Here is a 25,549-nt window from a genome sequence, read left to right on the forward strand (position 1 = left end):
TATACTGTTTCTGTACAACTTCTGCCTGCTAATTTTAGCATCTACTGGTGGATCTTGCCTATGGTAATTTTTACTGTAGTGCTCTGATGGTGATTTTTTTTAAATTTATTTTTATTTTTTTAACGTTATTCATTTTGAAAGAGACAGACAGAGCATGAACATGTGCACACAAGAGAGAGGAGAGTGAGAATCCCAAACAGGCTCTGCACTGTCAGTGCAGAGTCCAACATGGGGCTCAAACCCACAAACTGCGAGATCATGACCTGAGTGGAGGAAGTCAAGAGTTGGACACTTAACTGACTGAACCACCCAGACACCCAGAAAAAGGGAAAGAGAAAATCCCAAGCTGACAGCATGGAGACTGATGGGGGCTTGATCTCACAAACTGCGAGATCATGACCTGAGCTGAAATCAAAGAGTTGGACACTTAACCATCTGAGCCACCCAGGTGCCCCGATGGTGACTTTTCTCCTGAGGGTGATTTCCCTCTTTCCTTCCACATTTATAAATGGATTTTTTTCTGTGAGGAAGAGCTATGATTTCTCCTATTTATGTCAGCAATGGATGCAAAGATATTTTAATTACTCATTTTTGGTCTTATATTTTGTAACCTGAAATTATTTCACAACATATTTCAAAGGAATAAACTGGATCATTTGGCCTTAGTGTATAGCAGCTATTGATACATGTATCTTCTGGGCTCAGGATTCAGGACTTCTTTCCAACTACTGACACCACAAACATTAGTCATGTACAGACAACATAAAAGTTTTTATTTTTTATTTTTTATTTATTTCTAGGGGGGAGAGAGAGAGAGAGAGAGACAGCATGAGCAGGGGAGGGTCAGAGAGAGAGGGAGATACAGACTCTGAAACAGGCTCCAGGCTCTGAGCTGGCAGTCAGCACAGAGCCCGACGCGGGGCTCGAACCCACGAAGCACGAGATCATGACCTAAGCGAAAGTCGGACGCTTAACCAACTAAGCCACCCAGGCGCCCCCAACATAAAAGTTTTTAAATAAAACTTCCTATGTGTTTAAAAGACTTTTATGAAGTAACTAGTATATACTGAACATAAAAACTGTAAACCACAGAGCTCAAGCTCCAATAATGACAGAGATGTTTAGGTGGGATTAACCCTTATAAGATAACAATTATTAACCATGGGGGGGAAATATTTTTAAATTACTACTAAAAAGCACCAGAGGGGTGCCTAGGTGGCTCAGTCGGTTAAGCATCTGACTTCGACTAAGGTCATGATCTCACAGTTCATGAGTTGGAGCCTCACGTCAGGCTCTGTGCTGACAGCTCAGAGCCCGGAGCCTGCTTTGGATTCTGTGTGTTTCTCTCTATCTCTCCCTGCCCCTCGCTCATGCTCTGTCTCTAAAAATGGAGAAAAAAAAAAAAAAAAAAAAAGCACCAGAGACTGATCTAGTCAGGAAGGGGCGGGGCGGGGGAGGAGGGTGTAGAATGACCTTGAAAGAGGAGAATCACACCAGGTAACATCCATGTAGCATCCATGTTTATGTGCTTTTCCCCTAAGGGTACTCACTAATCTACTGGTGCAGGGTGACTAAAATTCAAATAGAAAACCACTCTATTGGTTTGATATATCAATGGATGGAGTTCAGCACTGCCACAGTGGCTGGAGATTGAAAAGAGAAATCATAGAAAACAGATCCATAGGGGAGGCACAATTCCCCTCAAATCCATGGCTAATCTCTAAACAACATACATGAATGGGAGCCTCTAAGGATTCCAATGGAAAATGACAGAAGACTGAAAGATCCAAGCAGAGATTCTAGCTGCTGCCCATGAGGGGAGACATAGTTTAGAATATGATTCCTACTAAGTTAGAGGAATTTGATAGGCATCTCAAACTTTCCACTGAAAAGTTGGAAAGACTCTACATTGAGAATAAACAGTAAGTCTAAGGAGTAAGGGATCTATCTTAGGACCAGGGGCAGAATCAAAACAAAGCGGCCATAACAAACATGAAACCAAGACTCTATGAAGTCACATAATCAGTCAGTAAGGTAATCAACGGAAGATAAAAGAAAACAGTTATCACAATGAATCATTTACAATGTCCAAAATATAATCAAAAATTGCTAGACATGAGAAAAAGCAGATAAATGGAACCCATAGTTAAGAGGGAAAAAAAAGAATAGAAAATGACCCTGAGATGATCTTCTATGGGAATCAGCAGATAAAGTCTTTACAGAAGCTATAATGAATGTTCAACATCTTAAATAAAAGAGAGTCATAATGAATAGAAATCTTCAACAGAAAAAATGAAAACCCAAAATGAACCAGACAGGAACTCTACAACTGAAAAGTATATTATATAAAATTAAAAATGTACTTTATGGGCTTAAAAGCAGATTGGAGATGACAGAAAGAAAGGCCAATGAATTAAAAAGACCGATCAACTGAAATTATCCAAACTGAAGAATAGAAACATTGAAAGAAAAAGAAATGAACAGAGTGTCAGCTACCTGTGGGATAAGTGTCAATGATCTAACATATGTGTAATTGGAAACCCAGAAGAGATGTGAGAATGGGGCACACAAGTTATAAAGATAGTGATCAAATATTTCTCAAATTTGGTAGAGACCATTGGCTTGCTGATCTAAGATCAGCAAACTCTGGGAAAATTAAATACAAAGATAATAAGAACTGCACATAGTCAAAATTGCTGAAAACCAGTAATAAAGACAAAACTTTAAAAGCAGCCAAAGAAAAAAGGGATGCTTCATACATGGGAGCCAAAAATATAAAGGCAGACTCTTCACTATAAACAACAAAGGCTAGAAGACAAGAAATAACACTTTCAAAGTGCTAAAAGAGAAAAAAAGTTCAAACCAGGTTTCTCACAATTAGAAAAGAGAATTATAAATATGAAAAGGGAGAGATCTAGAACAAACTCTATGGTACTGAATTGGAATTGAAGGTACTGATGTGGATTCATGGTTTTCAAATGTATAAACACAGATGTAAAATCTTGGCTTCTAGATACCATTCTACACTAAAAAGAATCATAGCTCTCTGGAGAAACGGCTGGTTTCTGGATGGGGAAAATACAAGATGAACCTGGAGATTTGCAGGGAATGATGGAAATACGTCAGAGAGGAGTGATGCCAGCTTAAATGGGACTTCATTAATCCAATATGGAATAATATAAGTAGTTTACAATCTGTTGAATAGGGTATATTTCTTGAAAGACATAAATTACCAAAATTGACACGGTAAGAATAGAAAATCTGATAGCTCTGTATCTATTAAAGAAATAGAAACTGTAATTAAAAATTATTCCACATAAATCTTAAAAAATCCTCCCACAAAGAAAACTTCTACCCAGATGGTTTCACTGGTGTATTCTATTAAATAATACAGAAGAAATAACACCAGAACCATACACAAACACTTTTAGAAAACAGAGGAGGAGAAGGCTTTCATCTCATTTTATCAGGGCAGCATAAACCTGACACCAAAAACTGATGAAGACACTAGAAAAAAAAACTACAGGCCAATATCACCCATGAATACAGACACAAAAAGTCTTAATAAACTCAATTAATGTAATTCACCATATTAACAGAATAAGTGTGGATGGGAGCATTCAACAAAATTAAACATCCATTCCTGATGACAATAACAACAACAAAAACAAACCAAAGTCTCAGCAAATTAGAAATAAAATAAACTTTCTTAATCCCATAAAGGGCATCTTAAAAAATGTCAGCTTACATCATACTTAGTAGTAAAAGACCAAATACAGTCCCTCTGAGATTGGGAACAAGGCAAAGATGTTCTTATCACATCTATTCAACATTTTATTGGGGGCCACTGCCATTCAAATAAAGCAAAAAAAGGAAACAAAAGGGAAATACATTGGAAAAGAAGAAATAAAACTGTCTTTACTCACCAGTAATGGGAAATAAGGTCAAGAATCAAAAGTCAATTTATATTTTCTAGCAGCAAACAATTAGAGAATGAAAAAATTTACAATAGCACCAAAAAAAGATTAAAGAGTTAGAACTAAATCTAATTGAGTAAGAAATGTAAGCTAAAAACTAAGAAACATTGTTCAGAAAAATTTCAAAAGATAATTAAATGGAGATATACACCATGTTTACAGACTGGAAAACTCAGTATTAACAGTGAGGTTAATTCTACTCAAATGGATATACAGTTTTAATAAAATACAATCAAAACTCCACAGACTTCTTAAAAGAAACTGCTAAGTTGATTCTAAAATCTATAGAGAAATGCAAAGTATCTGTAATAGCCAAAATAATACTTAAATTATGAATATGGAAGACTCGGAGCACCTGGGTGGCTCAGTGGCTGAGCATCCCACTTCAGTTCAGATCATGATCTCATAGTTCATGCGTTCGAGCCCTGCATCAGGCTCTATGCTGACAGCTCAGGGCCTGGAACCTGCTTCGGATTCTGTGTTTCTCTCTCTCTGCCCCTGCCCCACTTGTGTTCTGTTTCTCAAAAATAAATTTAAAAAAATTTTTATTTAAAAAAAAAAGAATATGGAAGACTCACAGTACTTGATATCAAGACTTACTAAAGCTACAATGACGACGACACTGTAGTAGTTGGTGCAAGGATAGACACTTCTAAAAAGAAACGGGACTTTGAGCTTGTCCTCTGTGTGGATTTGAAGGAGTTGGTCAATGCCTCAGCTGCTATTACCCTTTGCTCTACATCCCAGAAGCCTCTTTTCCAGGAGGTGCAGAAATAGACTACACTGGGGGCGCCTGGGTTGCTCAGTTGGTTAAATATCACACTCTTGATTTTGGCTCAGGTCATGATCTCAAGGTTCATGAGATGGAGTGCCACATTAGGCTCTGTGCTGACAACACAGAGCCTGGTTAGGATTTTGTCTCTCCCTCTGTCTCTGCCCCTCCCCCTCTCAAAAAAAAAAAAAAAGAAATAAAATACACTTGTACAGCCAACTGATTTTTGACAAAGGCATTCACGGAATCCAGTGGGGGAAAGAAGAGTCTTTTCAACAATGGTGTCAAAAGAACTGAATAAAAAAGTGTGGGTAAAATAATGCACAGCACTCACAAGAATTAATCTGAGATGGATTGCAGACTTAAGGGTAAAAGCTAAAACTTAGAGACCTTCTAGAAGAAAACCTTGAATATGAGCAAATCGTGGGGGTAAGGACTGATTGACTGGGTTTCATTCAAAAATTAGAAACTTTTCATCAAAACACACCATGAATAAGTAAGCCATATATTATGAGAAAACATTCAGAACACATATCTCACAGAGCCAGCAGTGATACAATTGAGTTCTAGAACTCAATAATAAGACAGACAATGCAATTTTTTTAATGGCCAAAAAAACTTAAACCGATACTTCACAAAAGAAAATAATCTGAATAGCTAATAAGCGCATCAAAAAGTATTCAACACTGGCTCACCAAAAAAAGCTTTATATAAGAACATCCATAGCAACTTCATTTATAAAAATGCAAGTAGCTTAGGTGTCCATCAAAAGAAGAATAGAAAACAAACTATAATGTATGTATTCAACAGATAACACTATACCATAAAAGAAAATAAACTTCTGATACACACAGTGGTATAGATGGATCTCATAAAATTACACTGAGTGAAAAACAGACCCTAAAAATCTAGGATTCTATTACATGAAATTCTAGAAAAGGTGAAACTAACCTAGGAGGGTAAGCTGATCAATTTTTGATTCAATGGTGATGGGAAAACTGGTTGGAAAGGAGACCCAGGAAGCTTTCTCGAGTAATGAAAATGTTCTATAGCTTGATGAGGGTATGATAGACTTATCATAAACTCACTGACTTACACAATATCTACGCAGTTCACTGTGTGAAAAATTTATTTCAATAAAAATGTAAAAGTATACAGTTAATATTTTAGAGGAAAAAGGACTAAAGGTTTACACAGTTAATTAATAAAAATATGCTATTTTCTGGGGGAAAAATAGTTACGGTAGGTTATAAAATTCCTTTTCCCCTCAGAAATAGATAGAAGACACTCAGGGGAACATTAGATAGATTCAAGAAACCAGTTCTAGACCTGCAGGAGTTTCTAGAGTAAGGCTATGCATAAGCTTTTATTTTCTAGACATTCCATCTGTAAAATGGGTATATGATCTTGTTTACTTCCCAAGGAAGTCACATAGATTAGTAAACTAAAATTTATCACAGTCCTAAGATCACCCTAGAATAAAAAGGCCAAAAAATTCAGTACTTTACATTCAATATTTTACTAAGACTCTTTCAGGCTAGAATTAAACTAGTGAGTATAATTGCCACTGGCAAGATATGCTCTGTCCCCGTGCAACATTCGGAAAGGTAGCTTCACTGCTGAACCAGAGGCAGAGAGTTTTGCGTTGGAGTACTTTAATACGTTTTTATATTGCATATAAAGCACATAAGCATAAACCAGTAAGATGCCTGGCTGAAAACTACCTTCTTTGTGAAAGCAGGCTGTAATTCTGAACAAGTTTTCAATTTTCACAGTGCTGCTAGGGTAAAACATTTTAAAGAGTTTAATTTTTTACAATGGATTCAATGACATAGGATTATCTAACAAAGTAATGGCTAATCAATAGAAGGTTTAGTTGTCAGGTGAAACATATAACACACTAAAAGGGATTGATTGCCAGACTTCTCCTTATTTACTAGAAGGTATATATTTAAAATGACACAAACTTGTTACCAGGCTGCATTCTTTTAACCTTGCAAAAAGCTGCTTAAGAAATCTGTTCAACAGCCCTATAGCAAAACAAGATATAGTATAATGAAAATGGCTAGTGATTGGGGGGCAGTATGGAGTGGGGGTGGGGGGATACAGGGACATTCAGATATATGATAACATCAAATCAAGTTCCCAGCAAGAATATGGGATAGAAAAAGCAAACTACAAGGCGACATCTAGGGAAGGGAAGCTGGAACTGGGCTTTAAAAATGCCACACTGATGCTATCCAATCTCGCTCAATGGATGCAATGCTGTATCTGATCTCCTCAAAAAGTACTCTTAGGGCAGATTTTTAAAAGACTCCTACAAAAGGGCACAATAGGCTCCCCTCATCATCATCTTTTTTTTTTTTTTATGGTACATCCACATTAAGCACTGAAACAAAATGAATTGGGTCCATATGGGCTTTGACCAGCATATAAGCTGTTTCCTTTATAATTTATTCACAATATCTCAAGTCTCTATATGAAAATACACTTTTTATGGTCATTGCAACCCAGGAGTTCAATAATATTTTTTCTAAGTCAATGATTACACAATTTATCAAAGAATGATTACCCTGAAATAAAAATAAAACAAAACACCAACCCCCTATACAGTCTTCCTTCCTCAAAGTAATTTTAAGAAAGCCGGTTATTAAATTGCTTCTTTTGGAAGAAGGGTTTTTGTAGCTAGACACAAATTGCCAAACCATGTTTTTTAAAAAAGTTATTAGACTCTGAAGGATTCAGCCGAAGTGGGAAGTTAAATAAACAAATCACTTCATCAGACTTGGAAAGATCACTTTTGTCTTACTTAAGAGACCTACATTAATTACCTTTAAGATCTTTTACATGGACTATTTAAAATAAGTACAATTTATTTATTTATTTCAAATGAGGTGCTTCTTCCAAAGTATTAAATAATGTCTACAAATGCAAAAGCATTTTTATAAATAGGTAATTAAAACAGATGACTAAAATTAAGTCAAGCTGCAAAACATTACCCAGGATGCACTGTGATTTTTTTTTTTTTTTAATAAACATCTCAGGCAATATTTTTCCATCCAAAGCCCAAAGCACTTTGGCGGGAGGGGGGGCGGGGGGGGGGAAGAGGTAGGAAGTTTCATAAGGGAAAAAAGGCACACACATATAATGAAATAACGCCAAACTCCAAACTAAAGTATTTACAAGATAGTCCCTTAAGCATAGTTTGTCATATTGCAATTACACCTTGCCTACTGCCAAGTCAAAGTGCTTACTATTGCCACTAGAGGGAGAAATGTCTTAACACAAAGCAAAGGCAGATAGGGAATGGGTTTTCTTGAGCAATTATCAGAACAAAGCTCCCCTGGCTGTGTGTACCTTCTAATTACTCAATACAATTAAAATGACTAACCTAAAACAAATAGGAAAAAAAACTTGCCTGGCTAATATCAGGGACTTCATTAAACCTTCTCCCTCATCAATCAAATCAGAAAGAAGGGAATGCCATCATATACAAACAATACAGAGCTATAAAAGGAAGTAAATTCGGTGAGGTATTTTTTAGTTTTAGTTTTTCTTTTTTTTTAAGGAAGAAAAGAAGGGGCTCTCTTGAAAAAAAGAAATGTCGTGGTATTTACCCATCTGGATGCTGCTTGAAAACAAATTGTCCTCTAAAGAGCAGAAATACAGTGTGTTTTCTCTCAGTTCACTGGCTTATGAATGACTTTTTGTTGTTGTTGTTGTTTTGTTAATACACAATATAATGTCATTTTCTGTTTCAGTGATGTGCTTTTTCCTCCTACTCATCCAACTGTATAAAGGAGCCGTGCCAGTTAGACCTCCATGCTTATACGGGGCTGTTGAAGTTCTTCACCACTGTTTTTTATGGATCTACTCCAAGGTACTGTTTAGATCAACATAGGAATTTGGGAGCATGGGGGGAAGGAAAGGAAAACAGCTACTTATTCCTTCTAAAAGGCTTATGTGGTTCCCTTTATAAGGCCCAGTCATTAACAGAAGATGACAACACAGTCATTTTTCTTTCAGCTGACAATTGTGACATTTTTCCAGCAGCGTGCAAGGTGTTGAAAACCTGGCAGCTGTTACCTCCTGGGATGAAGATACTTTTTTATCCTCCCTTGACAGTTTAACTCAGTGGGTCAGCACCTTTAAAAGACTGCAAAGTATCCTTGAAGAGGATGGAAGCTTGAATTACTGCTCCCTCCCTAATCAATGTAAACCCTCACTGCAGGTGAAGTCTCCATCTATAGAGGTGCATGGGGGAGGAAAATGTAATGCCCTGAGCCAGATGGTTTTTATCTTGTTTTTAAAGAATAAAGGAACAAGCTAACAAGGGAGACAGCTACTTTGTTAGCTTCTTGGCCTCTCTCATGGCTTTGCATCCCCAGGGTTCCAGCTACACAAGAGAAAGAATACAGAAAAACGTAAACACTTAAAGAAATATAACTAGAGGGCTGGCATCATGCTGCTTTCAAAGAGTTGAGAGAGCTCTACTCAATGCTTTATTTATCACTGCCCACGTTCTCAGGATGGTAAGTGGACACACACACAAAGGGAATGGGGGATGGGGGAAGGATTAGACAGAGGTCACAATTTACTCAATTACAGAGAAAGGCAGGGCTGACAGATCCTATTAGCACCAATGTGAAGCAAAGAAGGAGTTGCATGTTGTAAGGCTACATTTTCAAAAAGTAATGAGTACTTTCATGTCTCCTCCCAGGCCTTTGCCCTTGTTTGCAGATATGAATAAACACTATGAAAACAGTCGCTCTGGTTTCCTTGACTTCACATCTGAGGAATAAAAGTAGAAAGAAAAATTGTAGCCACTTTGTACATTCTTTATATAAAAGTTCACACTTCACTTAACACAGATAGAGGAGATTATTCTGAAACTTAGAAAATTAAAACGATACATTACTTTTCTTTGCCCACCAACTTTCCTGCCTTCTAGTATTGGACATGAAATGGAAAAGCAGGTACACAAAATGGCTTGGTGATGCAGGGACTAGTGTCTCCTGACTTTCTCCCTCAGTATTTTCTTTTTTCACTAATGTCTTTGTCAGGTTTTGGAATCATGGTAATGGTGGCCTCAGAATACAAGTCCGGAAGTGTTCTTGCCTTCATCTGAGTTTGTCTAAGAGTGGGTTATTTATTCCTTCAAGGTTTCATAGAATTCACCACTGAAACCCTATGAGGGCCTTTGGATAATCTGATTTCTTCAACAGACATCAGGCTAGTCAAATTTGGTTTCACCTTGCAGTGGTTTCAGTAAGTTTTATTTTTCAAGGAATTTGTCCATTTCATCTAAGTTGCCAAAATTGTGGCTTAAAGCTGTTCATAATATTCCCTGATTATCCTTTAAAAGTCTGTATGAATTGTAGTGATAACCCTTCTTTCAGCTCCTCCAGGGATTAAACAACTCAAAGTTAACACGCAGTGGTCACAGTCTATCAACACCTGCGAAACTGTACTTTAGAATAGCATATGTAAACTATAAAATCAGTTTAAAACAATACTAAACTTGTTAGAATGTAACCAAGAATTCAAAAATAAAAAGTGAAAGAGTTCCTGAAATCCCATTAGAAATATCCGCAAAAGAATCTCAAGGGATTGGTTTATATGCTGCAAATCCTACTTCCATCAACGCTAGGTAAAAAGCAGCTCTGACATCTTTTTATCTATATAACTTGACTAAAGTGGGGAGGGGGAGCAAATGGCACTTCATTATTGTCATGCAACAGAGAAAAGGGGGAGTTTAAACAGCTTCTATATTATGTCCTACATTTAAAAAAACAGCAGTGGGGTAATCAAGTTCAGGGCAGTCCCGGACAGCTGCCCTGTGACCCTCTTCTATTGACCCCTGCTATTCATCACTCTTCCCTAAGATTGAGAGGGCAAGCTCCTAGGGAGTGACCACCACAATAGACAGACACAAGCCAACAGTAATCTGGTTCAAGCAAAAAACCAGATGGCACTGCAATAAATTTACAAATCTGCATTCATGGGGCTGTTAAAACACCCAGAAGCTAAAAGATTCAGATGGCCCCAAGAGGATCTCCTACTTCCCAGTTTCTAAAGGCCATTTCTCTTTCCAAGAACACTGAGTTCATGCTCTTCATAAAGAGAATAGAGGGGAAAAAAAAAAAAAACCTTTACAAAGACAGGAGGGGAAAAAAACCCTCATGACCTAATTAATCTCCAGAGCCTGGATCTCAACACTGAATGACAGATATTAGAAAAATCATTGTGGAGCAGTAGGAGCAAAAACAAAAAAAAAACAAGATGGTTTTTATATTAAAGTGGAGAGGGTGAAGCAAACCTGCTAAAAAGCAATGAAAAAGCCACATCAAATCTCTTTCAAATACTGCACACAACAGATCTTGCAAGTAGAAAATGATTCAATAATGTATGCATTTATTTTTAAAATGAATCAGATTAGTCCCATGTGTGACCTGCTGGTCCATCTGTATGTGCTGGACTTAATAGGCACGATTCTCTCTCTTGCTTCAGTTTGAAGTATGAGAGAGATAAATTTAGTTTAATTTTCAACAGATCAGCCTATCCATTTTCCAAATGGACCATCTGGATCAGCCTATTAAAATTAATTTATAACTTTGCAGAGTGAAAATTCGTTTGTTAGCTTAAATAAAGTTGCCAAAACTTTTTGTTGTGTCATTGTTTTCTGACAGTTGTTTCTGTATAGTGGGAAGACTGTTTCCACATCTAAATTTACCTTACTCAATATTGCTCTATTTACTTCGATTTATAGATCAGGTGTTTGTCTCCAAATAGTTAAAATTGTAACTGCAGAATACCAATTACTGATCATTGGGTTTTTTACAAAGCTTCCTGAATGGATTCAATTCTACTTACTAAACAATAATTTTTATAACAAACTAAAAGTGCTCATCCCCCAATCTTTAACATAAATAAAAAATGAGTATATCATAGTTTCAAGTACTTTTTCCCTAAATTAACACTGTATACAGGGGTGCCTGGGAGGCTCAGTTGGTTAAGCATTCGACTTCGGCTCAGGTCATGATCTCACAATTCATGGGTTCGAGCCCTGTTTCGGGCTCTGTGCTGACAGCTGAGTCTGGACCCTGCTTCAGATTCTGTGTCTCCCTCTCTCTCTGCCCCTGCCCTGCTCATGCTCTCTCTCAAAAATAAAATAAACATTAAAAAAAAACAAACAAACCCATACAAACTGGAATAAGAAGGCAAAAGTAGAAACACTCGGGCAACGTTGAAATCTGGGTTTTAAACCACTGACTAGCTAATAAGTAAGTCCTCTAACCTCTCTAAGCCTCCATTTCTTTCATCTATAAATCAGAGGCCCTATCTAGAAACTTTGCAGGGGGATTGTGAGGATGGAATGAAACAAGTAGCAGGATTATGATGGGCTCTCAACAAATATTACACCTCTTCTCCTTTTTCCTAGGATAATGCCATAACGCAAGTAAATTAATATTATTTTTACTACTGCTGGCGCTCATCTTATCCAACTTTATATTAAAAGTTAATAGGTGGTATATCTATTCTCTGGCAACACTGTAAGAACTTGGTTTTGTTGCCAGTGGGTGATGGTGATAGAAGATGTTAGAGGTTGTTGCTACAGACAGTGAGAAGAGTAAATTTTTTGATCAAATGTTTTTGGACATTTTAATTAAAAAATATTCTTTTAACGTTTATTTATTTTTGAGAGACAGAGAGAGACAGAGTGCAAGCAGCGGAGGGGGGCAGAGAGAGAGGAAGGCACAGAATCCGAAGCAGGCTCCAGGCTCTGAGCTGTCAGCACAGAGCCCAATGCAGGGCTCAAACTCACAAACCATGAGATCACGACCTGAGCAACCACTCAACCGACTGAGCCACCAAGGCACCCCACGACATTTTATTTTAAAAAAGAGAGCACCAAGGAATTAACTTTCAAAATAAAATGTATTACCTTTGGGGAGTGGGAGCACAGTGAGGAGTAAAAGTTTTTTTTACGTTAACAATAATGGCCTTTACTTTTAGGAAAGGGCAAATACTGCTCAGACTAAAAGGAGCTAACTTCTCTAGGGGCAGATCCCTTTTAATTGTTAATTTTTTTTTTTTTTTAGTGTATTAAGAATCTCAGTAAGAGAGTAAGATTTAAAGCCAACTATTCTACCATCTGCACTTAAGAAGCATTTCACGTTATTCTCCTGAACAAGAAGACTTTTCTTTGATGTTGTTTTCACTATACGTAAGCAATCAACCTGTCCTGTACTTGTACACCTAGGATATTTTTAAGTGATTGGGAGAACACTGTTACCTGACTGAAATTGATGGCTATAGCCAGACCAACTTCAAAGTACTCTTAATTTAAGCTCTGGTGCTTAATGAATGGCAAATTGAGGGTTTCCTGTCTTTTGTTTTGTCGTTTGTAGCTTTTTATTTTAAGACAGACTGAATTTCATACCTGTCTAAGTGAATTCTTCTCTGGTATTATCTTCCTAGGGGGTTCGCCATTATTACAGTCTTCTCTCTCTGAGGAATTCTGTGAAAGAAAGTAAGCTTTAATTCAGTTCTCATTATCTTCAATCTTATTCTGTGGGAGTAAACTGAATTACATTTCTAATTCTGTAAGCTAGAATACTGTGTATATTTATGCATTTATTCATTTGAAGATTTATATACATATAGACATACACTTATGTAAAGGAAAACATATGCCCATGTATATAAATAAATGTAAGTAGGGACCTAGGTGGAAAGTATTCCATTTATATTTAAGCACTGCCCAGCAGATCACATTCATCAGAAAATCTAGTTTATTGCTCTCTGAAAAAGCAGGTTGACATTGGACAGGAGAAAACTCCAGTTTATACTTAGCTGATAACAACTTAATCATGATTATTACCTTCTCTTAAATAATTAGTTTTACACTATAGTAAATGTTTGGTCACTACAAATTCTCAAAGTATGGATCCTAAAAAAATAGTTCTTTCTCTTCTTCAGATCTGATTTTCTTTTATTAAAAATAACATAGTACTTAGCTCAAAACAACATCATTTCATCAATGGTTTAGGATTAGAGTCCACTCTTACCACAGTCATCTCAAATATCAGCCAGAAGACCATAAATGTCAATGAGATTTTTAAATACTTAAGAAGAAGGGGAAAAACAACAATCCAATTGAAAGCAAGTTCAGAATTCTAAATATCATCAGAATTATAAAGCAGGACCCCACAGAATGGGAGAATATATTTGCAAATCATGTATCTGATAAAGGATTAATATCCAGAATATATAGAGAAGTTGTAAACTAAACAAACAAAAAACCCTAACAACCCAACTTACAAACGCACAAAGGACTTGCATAGACATTTCTCTAAAGAAGGTACAAATGGCCAATAAGCACATGAAAAGATGACCAACGTCACTAATCATTTCAGAATGTAAATTTAAAAACCTATGAGTAGATACCTCATCACATTCATCAAGAAGGCTACTATCAACAACAGACAATAACAAAATATATATTGGCAAGGTTGCCGAGAAACTGGAACTCTCGTGCAAACTGTTTGTGAGAATGTAGAAACAGCTGCTGTGGAAAACAGTATGGTAGTTCCTCAAAAATTAATAACAGAATTATCATATGATCCAACAATTCCACTTCTGGGTATATACTCAAAAGAATAGAAAGTAGAGTCTCAAAGAGATATTTGTACATTCATGTTCATAGCAGCATTATCCACAATAGCTAAAAGGTAGAAGCAATTCAAGTGTCCACTGACTGATGGAAGGGATGAAGAAAATGTGGTGTATTCCATACATCAATGGAATAGTGTTCAGCCTCAAAAAGGAAGGAAATTGCTACATGGACAAACCTTGAGGATATTATGCTAAGCAACGTGAGTCAGTCACAAAAAGAAAAATACTGTATGATTCCACTTATATGAGACAGAGTGGTCAAAATCCCAGAGAAAGCGGAATGGTGGTTGCCAGGGGACGGGAGAAGTGGGGTGGGGAGTTATTATTTAAGGGGTATAGAATTTCAGTTTTACAAGATGGAGAATTATGGAGACAGAGGGGAGTGATGGGTGCAAAACACTATGAATGTATTTAATACGACTGAAAAATGGCTAAGATGATTAATTTTGTTATACGTATTTTACCACAATACAAAACAATTGAAAAAAATACGGTAATCAACACATGTAAGTCATGATCTGCAAGGCCAAATACAGAAAATGTGAATACATATTATTTAGGGACTACTTTCCACAACTACATTTATAGTGTTAATATTTTCATATTTGCAAGTTTAAAATACTCATTACATTACATATATCCAACACATTCTAACTGGGGAGCTATTTTTAGATCTAGAAATTATTTCGAACATGAGTTTACCTGAAAACTTTCATACAAGTATGAAATTATCAGTAGAGTATAGGCTCATAACTGTATTTCAAACTTAGATGTTCATTTTTTGGTTTGTATCAAATATTATATTTTAAAAGATATTAAAGGATAAGCAGCATATAGATAGTGTCATTTTAAGCCCCTTGCCACCTCTATGGCTACAATCTGTGTGCCCTGTGCATTACATGTAGTTGGCGTGACAGACAAGTACTGTAAGGTGTTCCTTTGGGGCAGAAATTTCTTATGATATTTAGCTTGATATTTTATATTTGTGATGACCACTTTATGGTAATGGTTCCTAAAGTTAAGACAAAGAAGAAAAAAAAACATGCTATGCTACAAGCAAGGGAGAGACTCAATAAGTTCAGAATTCTAACTGCTTTTTCTCCCCCATTTTGAAAAACAAGTAATGTAGTCTATCTACCAAAAAATTAGAGAGATACAGCTGAGTTAATGACTATAAAGCATTCCAAATAAGGAAACTAGCAATATATGCCACGGTAAGATAAGGAAAGGAGGGGAAAGGCCAACATTGAACCCGTAAGATCGACTTGAGTATTTAACTTTTTAAAAAAGAAAGTATTGGGGCACTTGTGTGGCTTAGCTGGTCTGACTCTTGATTTTGGCTCAGGTCATGATCTCATGGTTTGTGAGTTCAAACCCCATGTCGGGCTCTGTGCTGACAGTGTGGAGTCTGCTTGGGATTCTCTCTCTCCCTCTCTGCCCCTCCCTAGCTTTCTTTCTCTTTCTCTTTCTGCTCTCTTTCTCTCTCTCTCTCTTTCTCTCAAAACAAATAAATAAACTTTAAAAAAATAAAAAAGTATAAATCCAAGTTTTAAATGCTAAAATTAAAAAACTAAATGTTTTACATAATACAAACTTAAGCCAGTATTCAATTATAAACTTACAATTTGTAAGTAACTATTCCCCAGACCATGAAGTTCCACCCTCCCTTAAATAAAGAATCATTTATAATCAAAACTGGTTTAATTCAATGTAAAGTCCTATATTTGAACACTTATTATGTTTTGTTAAAATGTCATCATAATAAACTGGAATCCTAGTTGCGTTTTGGTCAAAGTTTATTATTGTAAAGTCATTATAAAGCACATTTTTACTCTACAGGTGCATAAAGTGAAACAAAATTGATGGTAAACTCTCTAGATACTAAATTACATTGTGAAAACAGTAACATGAACCTAAAGGAATGAGCAGCAACTATCTAGCCCATATCCACAATTTTCTTCCTCTTGACCCTCTATTTTATCTGATTTATTTCTCTACCTCACAGTAGAGAGATCTGATAGACATCACCTTAACATTATGTGCCCCTTTATATGATGTACTGAGAACACATTATTACTTCTGAGGTAACCTTGCCAAAAATATATAAGCTCAATCTGATCACAGAAAATATCAGACTAACCCAAATTGGGAGATTCCTAAAAAATTACTAATATGTACTTTAAAAATATCAGAGTCATGAAATACAAAGAGAGACTAAGGATCTATTTCAGGTGAAAGGAAACTAGAGACATGACAACTGAATGCAACTTGTATTCTGAGATTATTTGGGGGCGGGGGTTAAAGTAAAATTGATGGTAAACTCTTCTGTACAGAATTATATAGTGTCAAATAGGGATCCGCATCTAAGAGAATGAGTAGTGCCTATCTAGGCAACACCCACAATATTCTTCCTCCTGACCCCTCTATTGCATTTGATTTTGATGGTTAAATATTGAGTGGGTACCGTGCCATAATGGTATAAAGAACATTATTGGAACAAGTAGAAAAATTTGAACAAGGTCTACAGATGAGTTTAATAACATTGTATCGATGTTAATTTCCTGGTTGTTTCCTCACTTTAAAATTTTACATACAGAAAAATTCACTTGTTTTGGTGTATAGTTATACGAGTTTTGACAAAAAGCATACAGTAATATAACTACCACCACAAATCAAGATGTAAAGAAGTTTATCATTTCCCAAATTCTCTCACACTGCCTTTAAACAGTGTGTCCCTTTCCCTAGTAATCACACATTTTTCGTCTCAATAATTTTATCTTTCCCAAAATGTCACAAAATGGAATCAGACAGTATGTAATTTTTTAGTTTTTTCCCTCTTAGCTTAATACATCACTTAAAGATTCTTCACTCCTGTTGTTGCATGTACCAGCAGTTCTTTCCTTTTTACTGCCAGGTAGTATCACTGTATGGACGCTCCACAATTTGTTTATACATTCGGTTTCCTGATTTTGACAATGTGTACTGTGATTATTTGAAAGAACGTCCTTGTTTTTAGGAAACATACAATGAAACACTTATGTTGGAAAAAAGACATTATGTCTGTAACTAACTTTCAAAGGGTTCAGAAAAAATAAGTAAATGAATGTGAGCACATATGTCTCCATATAAACAGAGATAAAGCAAATGTGGTAGCATGTTAACATGTGTAGAATATGTGTGAAGAGTATGAGGGGATTCTTTTCACTATTTTTCAACTTGTTTTGGTGCATAGTTATACGAGTTTTGACGAAAAGCATACATTCTGGAATTCTGAAATTATGAGAAAATAAAAAATAATAAAACAGATGAAACCTAGAAGAAAATATGTTTAAAAATGGAAAGACAGGGGTGACTGGGTGGCTCAGTTGGTTAAGCGTCTGACTCTTGATTTCGACTGAGGTTATGATCTCATGGTTCATGAGTTTGAGCCCCACATTGGTCTCTGTACTGACAGTGCCAAGCCTGCTTGGGATTCTCTCTCTCTCTTTCTCTGCCCCTCCCTTTTCAGTCGTGCTCTCTGTCTCTCAAAATAAGTAAACTTTAAAAAATTGTAAAGATAGAAGTCAGATAAGTGAAAAATAAATTCGGGGCGGAGAATTCCCTCAAATATAAATAAAAACCAATTAACCCTGAGCCAACTAGAAACACTTGACTGCCCAGAACAACTCATTCACAATACTCAGACTGAACATTTCTTTATAGTAAATACATTTACAGAGTGTATTGGTAGTCCTGGGGTAACAATATGGTATGAATAGTAGCATTATATTAGAATATTTATAAAATATTTTATTACCTTCCATAAATTAATTTCTTTTCATATTAACTCAAATATTCCTCTTTTAAGCCCAGGAGCCCCTGGGTGGCTCACTGGGTTCAACATCTGACTCTTGATTTCGGCTCAGGCCATGATCTCACAGTTTCTGAGATTGAGCCCAGTGTCAAGCTCTGTGCTAACAGCATAGAGCCTGCTTGGGATTCTCTTTCTCCTGCTCTCTCTGGCCACCCACCCCCTACATCTCCTCTCTTAACCCAGCACTTACTAGTTTAGATGTAAAAGAGGGAGACTAAAGTCTCACTGACAACTTTGAATTGTAACTTCAAACTGGAAGCATTTGGGTTGTAACATCTATACACATACTAACAGAGGTTTGGGTAGAAAAAAGTCAACAAAGTGAAATAATGCTAACGTTTGTGCATTCAATCTCAGGGATGTATTTTGGGAAATAAATGTTTCCTGGAGTAACCTGGAGGTGAATAAAAAAAAAAAAAAGAAATCATCTCAAAGAAAGTATTCAGATGATAAATTTAAATAACCTGTCTCAAAAGCAACATATCCAAATTTAAAGCACTCTTTTACGTAACATTCTTATCCATCTTTGGCCACCTCCTTCCCTCCCAACTTTTCCTTCCACCCGAAGCTTAAATCCTCAGCCAATTTTTACTCATCCCCCTGCCTCCTTTTTCTTTGAATGTATCTAACCAATTTCAGGTCTTCAATTTTTCCTCTGAATCATCTATTTTAATAGATCTAACCCTTGGTTTGCTTTTCCACAGTCTGGTCTCTAGACCACCAACAATGCTATTATTGAGATAGCCTTTTGACACACTTACCTGAATCCTTATCTAAGCCATTCTCGACACTACCATCTGAACTACTGTTCTAAAAAGACATTTACCTCATCCCACCTCAAACCTTGCTCAAACACCTTTTTTTGCTCTGTCACCTTCAGGATTAAGTCCAAACCTCTTAATATAATATCCACAATCTGGCCAATTTACCTTTCCATCAGTCTCTGGAACCATTTACATGACATTATTTACCATTGTCCAAAGTATGAAAATCACTCTCTCATCCCTATGCTTTTGCTAATTCTAGTTCCTCAGTGTGTAACAGATTCTTTTCCTGATCTCTCCATCATTAAAATCCTGATTCAAGAATCAACTAAAATGATACCTTTTCAGGGAAGCCTATGCTTATCCCTTCCTCCACCTACTCCCACCACACTTACCCCCAGTTGGAACTGAATACTCTGAATTAACATTTTATTGCTATTTTGGCACTTATGCTTTATATCTCTCTGTATTATATCTATGAAGAAGCTTCCCACCCCTACCCGCCACTGTAAGATTCTTTCTGAGCAGGGCCACTTTCTTTTTCATCTGCATTTTCCAGTGCCTCAGCAAAAAGTTTGAGAACATAATAGGAGTTTTTAAGTGTTTGCTGGATTGAATGCTATTGCCAGATTAATCTTTCTTACATACCACAAATTTCATGGTGCTCTCTTTTTCCTCAAAAATCTTTAGTAGCTCTTTGTATCTATGGAATCAAATATGAAGTTCTGGGCCTGATTTTCAAGATCTTCCAGAATTTTCTGCCACGTTACATGAAGTTATTTCCCTCAACATACATTTTCTGCCCTAGTTAAGCAAGTCTCTTCACAGTCTTATACACTGTGATATGATCTCAACATTTTCAGGCTGGAAGAATCTTTAATTTTAAGGTCGTTCACTCAACAATTATAAACACAAGAAAATTATTTAATCTATTCAAGTCCTACCCATTCTTGAAATGAGTTTCAACTGTCATATTCTCTAAGATACAACTATTCCATCTTTCCCTCCTGGAAATTCCTTAACATTTTTATCTTGGTCCATACAACTGAGCACTTAATTCAGTAAATGTTTGCATGTTACTCTCAGCTACCCAATAACACTGACAGCTTTCTAGGTAAAGTCTTTGTGGCTCCCTGTACGTCCCAACACATTATATAATATACAGATAAGCACTTCATATATAATCGAAGGTCTATAGCCACACTGACCAGGAGAAAACCTCCAAAGGTATAGCCCAACTACTGTCCTACTATCCCATCACTGATGATGCCAGTATGACAATTTAAAGCAGGAGTTAGCAAGCTCCTGCTCTAAATAAAGTTTTTGCAAATCATGTTTTAATGAAACGTAGCCAACTCCACTCATTCACCTTTTATCTATGGCAGCATACTACAATGGCAAAGGTGAATAATCACAACAGAGATCCTATGGCCCACAAAGTCTCAAATATTTATCATCTGGTCCTTTACAGCTGAAGTTTGCCAAGCCTGGATTAAGAAGGAAAAGTTCTGGGCCGCCTGGTTGGCTCAGTGGGTTAAATGTCTGGCTTTGGCTCAGGTCATGATCTCACAGTTTGTGGGTTCGAGCCCCGCATCGGGCTCTGTGCTGACAGCTAGCTCAGAGCCTGGAGGCTGTCTTCGGATCCTGTTTCTCCCTCTCTCTCTGACCCTCCCCCGCTCATGTTATCTCTATCTCTCTCTCTCAAAAATAAATTAAAATACATTAAGAAGTTAAAAAAAAAAGGGGGGGGGGAGTTCTTCTGTGGATAAGCAAAGCACTCCTGATTCTTCAGAGCTGGATTCTATTTGTTTGGTTGTCTCGGTGTCCAAAACAAGAAGTAGAAGGATTTTGATGATAGCACACAGCAGTTTTATGGCTAGGACAATATTCTCCATGACCTAGTAAGTGGCTTATTTACTGTTTTCAGTTATCTATTCAAACACACAACTCCTGATGACATGGATAATCAAGAGTTGATTATATAATCAAATGAAAAACTAAACTAATTTACACACTGATGAAAAGTCAAGCCACTCATAATGACTTATCATAATCTTTGAATAAGCATCTTGCTCAAGGTTGGATGGTGCAACAGAGCCTGAGCCTGTCTAAACAGACATCTGTTATAAATAAAATTATCAGTGCCAACACTAGAAGTAACATTCCCCACCTATGCCACATTCCTTATTGAGAAAATTCAAAGGATTCTGTAACCTGGAAAGTTATATCATTTTAGTGAAGTGGATAAATTGTGGCGAATTATAACTCTGATTTTGAACACATTTAAAAAATGGAGTCATTTGAGCATCATCACGTAGAATGACAACCACATGAAGGATAAAACCTTGAGACCAATTTCTAATAACTAGTTGCAAATATAACACAGTGGGCTTGATTGGCAAATTAGTAATTAAATTAATGTTTTTCCCATTAACTTAATATATCATTTGTAACTAATAGCAGCTTCCAAATATATACGATTTGCGGTTCTCAAAAACAGGAACAGTTCTTCTACAAGGCTAAAGGTAATTTAACTACATGGTTAAGAATCATTCAAACCCTTCAGTGAAAGGTGACAAAACTAAAATATGTGTGTATCTAAACCAATTGTAATGAATCCTTCTAGGATACAATGGGGAAAACATAGGTCATTTAAGTTTAGAAGCTGACAGAAGAATCCTATTCGAGGACCAGTTCTAGGGAGGACCTGAAGTGTCCTCATAAGATAATATTCTCTGGCATGTTTTCATGCACACTGCTTCTCTAGCACGTTTATCATCTGACATACTCGATTAAACCACAACCACATCAAAGCCTCCCTATCCTGCTAAACTTCAACAAGATCTACCAGTTAAAGCTTTCAAGAAGTGGTATTTTCTAGTAATATACCAATCCACACACAGTGCCAGGAACCAGATATAATGGAAAGCACTATCAGACAATCAAACACACAGGACTTCCATTAGTACTGCCTTACTTCCCATGACAGAAGTCAAAAAAATACCAACTAGATTTTTTCCCCTGCGACACTGTCCAACACTAATTATAAAACACTACAGATGCAGCCTTTCTCAAAATGCAAAGGGATTGTGTATATTTGCAAAGAACAACTATTTTTTATGCTTCCAAATTCTTAATCCTGTTTGGAGCTGTCAGTGGGGGTTAATGGAAGCCTTGGATAGGAGAATTCCAATCTGGTTGGCAGATGGATAGGTTGGTTATAGCTGCATAACTATGTCTTGCCTGCAGGCACAATTCAGAACACTGTTAAAGCAATATAAAGTCTCTGTCAAGCTGAACCATTTGGATCAGTAGCAAGGAGAAATAATAATAAAAAAGAAGTTCATTTCTGGGCCTTGTGCATTTATGCTAGTATGCAGAAACTGATTAATTGTCATAGTGTGCTGGTCTTCTATACTTCAGATTTCTACTTCTGGAGTGGATTTTGCATGCTAATATAATCATTCTCCCTCTTGAGACATTAGCAAATAATCAAATGAAAAACAGGATCATAATTTACTGAGATTCGAGCAATTCTCTATGCAAATTTGACTTGTTATTGCTGCTGCCTCGTTAATCTGAATGCCTTTGACAAACTCCTTTGATTTATGAACTCGTGACAACTCCAATGTGTATATATTTTGCTAGATTGACATTATCATTAAGAGTGGGTGGACTGAGCTCACATGAATGGCTGATTTTATTCGCCGGTGTCTGCTGCTCAACAGCTGAGCATCTCCTCCTCACAAAGCCCCTGAGCGTCAGGCTCTTCCCATCTTCCCATCCATTCATCATCTCGATGTTAATTGGCCCAGGCTTTAAGCAAATTTTCAACACGATTTAAAGGCACGATGACACTGATTACTGACCCTCTGCCATACGGTGCCTATTGATTAACCTGACAGAGATGATGAGCTTGAGGGAAACTAGGTGTGTGGGGACCTCAGGGGGAAAAATATATTGTCTATGCAGGCAAACACTTGTCATTACCTCACAAGCCTGAATTGGCACTGCACACATTCTTAAAACACACTACTGCTTTAGCACCTAGAGCTAACACAGAAAGTGCTTTCTGTATTCAGAGATATTACAAATATGTCATGTCAAAGCACATGACACATTCAGTATTTAGAAGAACTCCCAGATAGATGGCTGCCTTTCAACCAATTATACTTGTGCTAGCTGATGTATATATTTTAGGTTCAACTCAGAGAAAGTGTTGGGTGGCTTTTGTGGTTTTGTAGAAAATAATTAGAATAGGAAAACAAACTAGGCTTTTAATAAACAGAGAAAGGAAGAAAAGAAAGAGTAAGATTGCTGTCATTTCACCAATACTATAATAAGCTGCCATTCTACCACTATTAAAATAAGAGGTACTCTTTAAAAAAAGGAAGAAAACAACAAACTGATTTTACAGATTTTATTTTCTATTCTTTAAATACTGGTACTTCAATCCCAACTGTCAGAGTATTCCTGGCATAGAAATTATCAATAACTGAATATTTTAAAATAAAGCTAAGCATATTTAAGCCTAACAAACACACCCCTAAAATTCTTGCTTACCCATTTTCAACTACTGCTATACTTAGGGAAATTGTGCAGGATATTTGAAGTTCAGAGAAAGCTGAATGCATCATTATTCAAGGGGGGAAAAGTTCCTAATTAATAGTTACTGAGCTCACACATTAGTAACAAACAAAAATCTGCTTTAAAATACTGCTGGATCTACAAATTTACACAAGCATGCACACTACCAGGGATCAGACAAACACCATCTTTAGATAGGGAAGATTCTTATTTAAAACAAAGCTAACAAAATATGCTCCCTCTGGCCACACATATCACCTTGTTTACTTACGAGTCCTGGGGGGACAGCCAATATACAATTTTAAACACGGAGATTTTGGAGCAGCACTAACAGTTATTTCAAAGCTAAAATAATAGAAAACTGAGCAGCAGCCCAGCTGTAGTCTCTATTACAGTGACATGGGCTGTTAATGTAAGAGATCAAATGTTTTTCAAGTCAAACAGCATTGGTGCCTGTTACACTGGAACATGTAGCTTACTCCCTAAAAGCCTGCCTCCTGCTCTTTTAAGATAAACAAGCTCAACTAAACACTGAGATACTCTGATAAGCAGGATGGAAGAGAGGAGCTGCACCAGGGAGTGACAAGGCAAGGGCGTGAAGGAACAGCAAGCATGCTTTCATTAACTTTCAAGTTACAGACTATATAGTAATACAGCATTTTACTACTTCACCATTAAATGGATAGCTACAGGAGAAGGATGAAGGTCTGTCAATACACATGGGAATTAAACAAAAAAAAAGGCTAAAACAGTTACCTGTTTTACCTCTTCGGTGAACAGGAGAGATATCACACAGCAGTCTAAACATGTTTAGCTGTGTGACTTAATCAAAGGCTGAGGATCAACTTAAGAATGACAAGGAGTATAGAAAAGAGTTTGTAATTCTGTTAATATGCTCCACATCCGAAGTAATAGTCTATTTAAACTCTAAAGGTTTTTGATTCTAAAGGCTTGATTTAAAAACAAACCCAAAACTTCACACCCTGCCCTTTCAAGTAGATATTTTTACATTTTATTCTGTTAGGTCACAAAACCGCATCTATTTGTAATAATGTGGCTTAATATTTTTAAAAATCCCAATAGGCTTACAAGAGGGCATTTATATACTACCGTAGATTGGTTTTCATGACAGAATTAAGACATCTATCACTCATTCAGGAAAAAAAGGAGTTTCATGCATATGCTTTCACTGTTTAAAATACAATCGACAATGCACAAAGTAGCTAAACAAGCATGGTAAGATTAAAAACAAAAATTCACCAAGGATTTGGGATAAAAAGACACATGTAATATAAAACCAAACTCACCTATCATGTGAACAAAAGTGTTACTAGCTTAATTTACCTTTCTTACCCTTAAATCTACATGGATCTCAAAGAATGGGTGGGGTTTTTTTCCTTTTCAAGATATTACCTTTATGATTATGAGTTCAGGACAGAGCCTTTCATGCCACGATTTTCTTTTCTGCCATATTTACGCAATATTTCATCCAGAGATCCTCTGCATATAGTTTTATGTGAATTAAGAGGCAAACATTTGCTTCTACTAATAAGGACATCTGGTTATTTTTGTAACTCAAAGACATCTGCATTCTGTAGATCTTTTAGATTTCTCAAAGTGGGGTTGAGAACTATAGAACCCTTAGGATGTATGCCAAAATCCTTTCTCTCTGCAGATTAGTTACTTCTGTCATCCTTGTTCCTGATTTTTTTCTGCTAAATGACTTTCATCACCTTGGATATCTTCCCTGCTTTGATGTTCCCATTTTATTACAATTCAACAATATCATGAAAAAAAAGAAAGGTTCCTTTAAAGTTGATAAACTGTAATATCCCCAATGTCTACCTATTGTGGGGTAAAAATGAAATCCTTCCATATAAGTAAGCAAATTTCTAAAAACCAGATTGGACTAGGTTAA

General features: G+C 36.5%; 1 protein-coding gene across 5 annotated transcripts in view; it reads right to left on the reverse strand.

The window, feature by feature from the left end:
• Nucleotides 1-25,549, reverse strand: part of BTRC (beta-transducin repeat containing E3 ubiquitin protein ligase) — a 175,426-nt gene that overhangs the window by 66,527 nt on the left and 83,350 nt on the right. For 2 of the 5 annotated variants that reach the window (XM_039249239.1, XM_039249237.1), the window contains one exon: nucleotides 13,193-13,270. The exons of 2 other annotated variants lie outside the window; for them this stretch is intronic. In XM_039249239.1, coding sequence (XP_039105170.1) covers nucleotides 13,193-13,270 — 78 coding nt within the window. Of the gene's footprint in view, nucleotides 1-13,192; nucleotides 13,271-23,902; nucleotides 23,969-25,549 lie in introns of those variants that run through there. One more of the 5 variants, XM_039249242.1, reaches the window with a different exon arrangement.

This window comes from Hyaena hyaena, unplaced genomic scaffold, assembly GCF_003009895.1.
Source record: "Hyaena hyaena isolate Hyena2069 unplaced genomic scaffold, ASM300989v1 scaffold_331, whole genome shotgun sequence".
NCBI classification, from domain to species: Eukaryota; Metazoa; Chordata; class Mammalia; order Carnivora; family Hyaenidae; genus Hyaena; species Hyaena hyaena.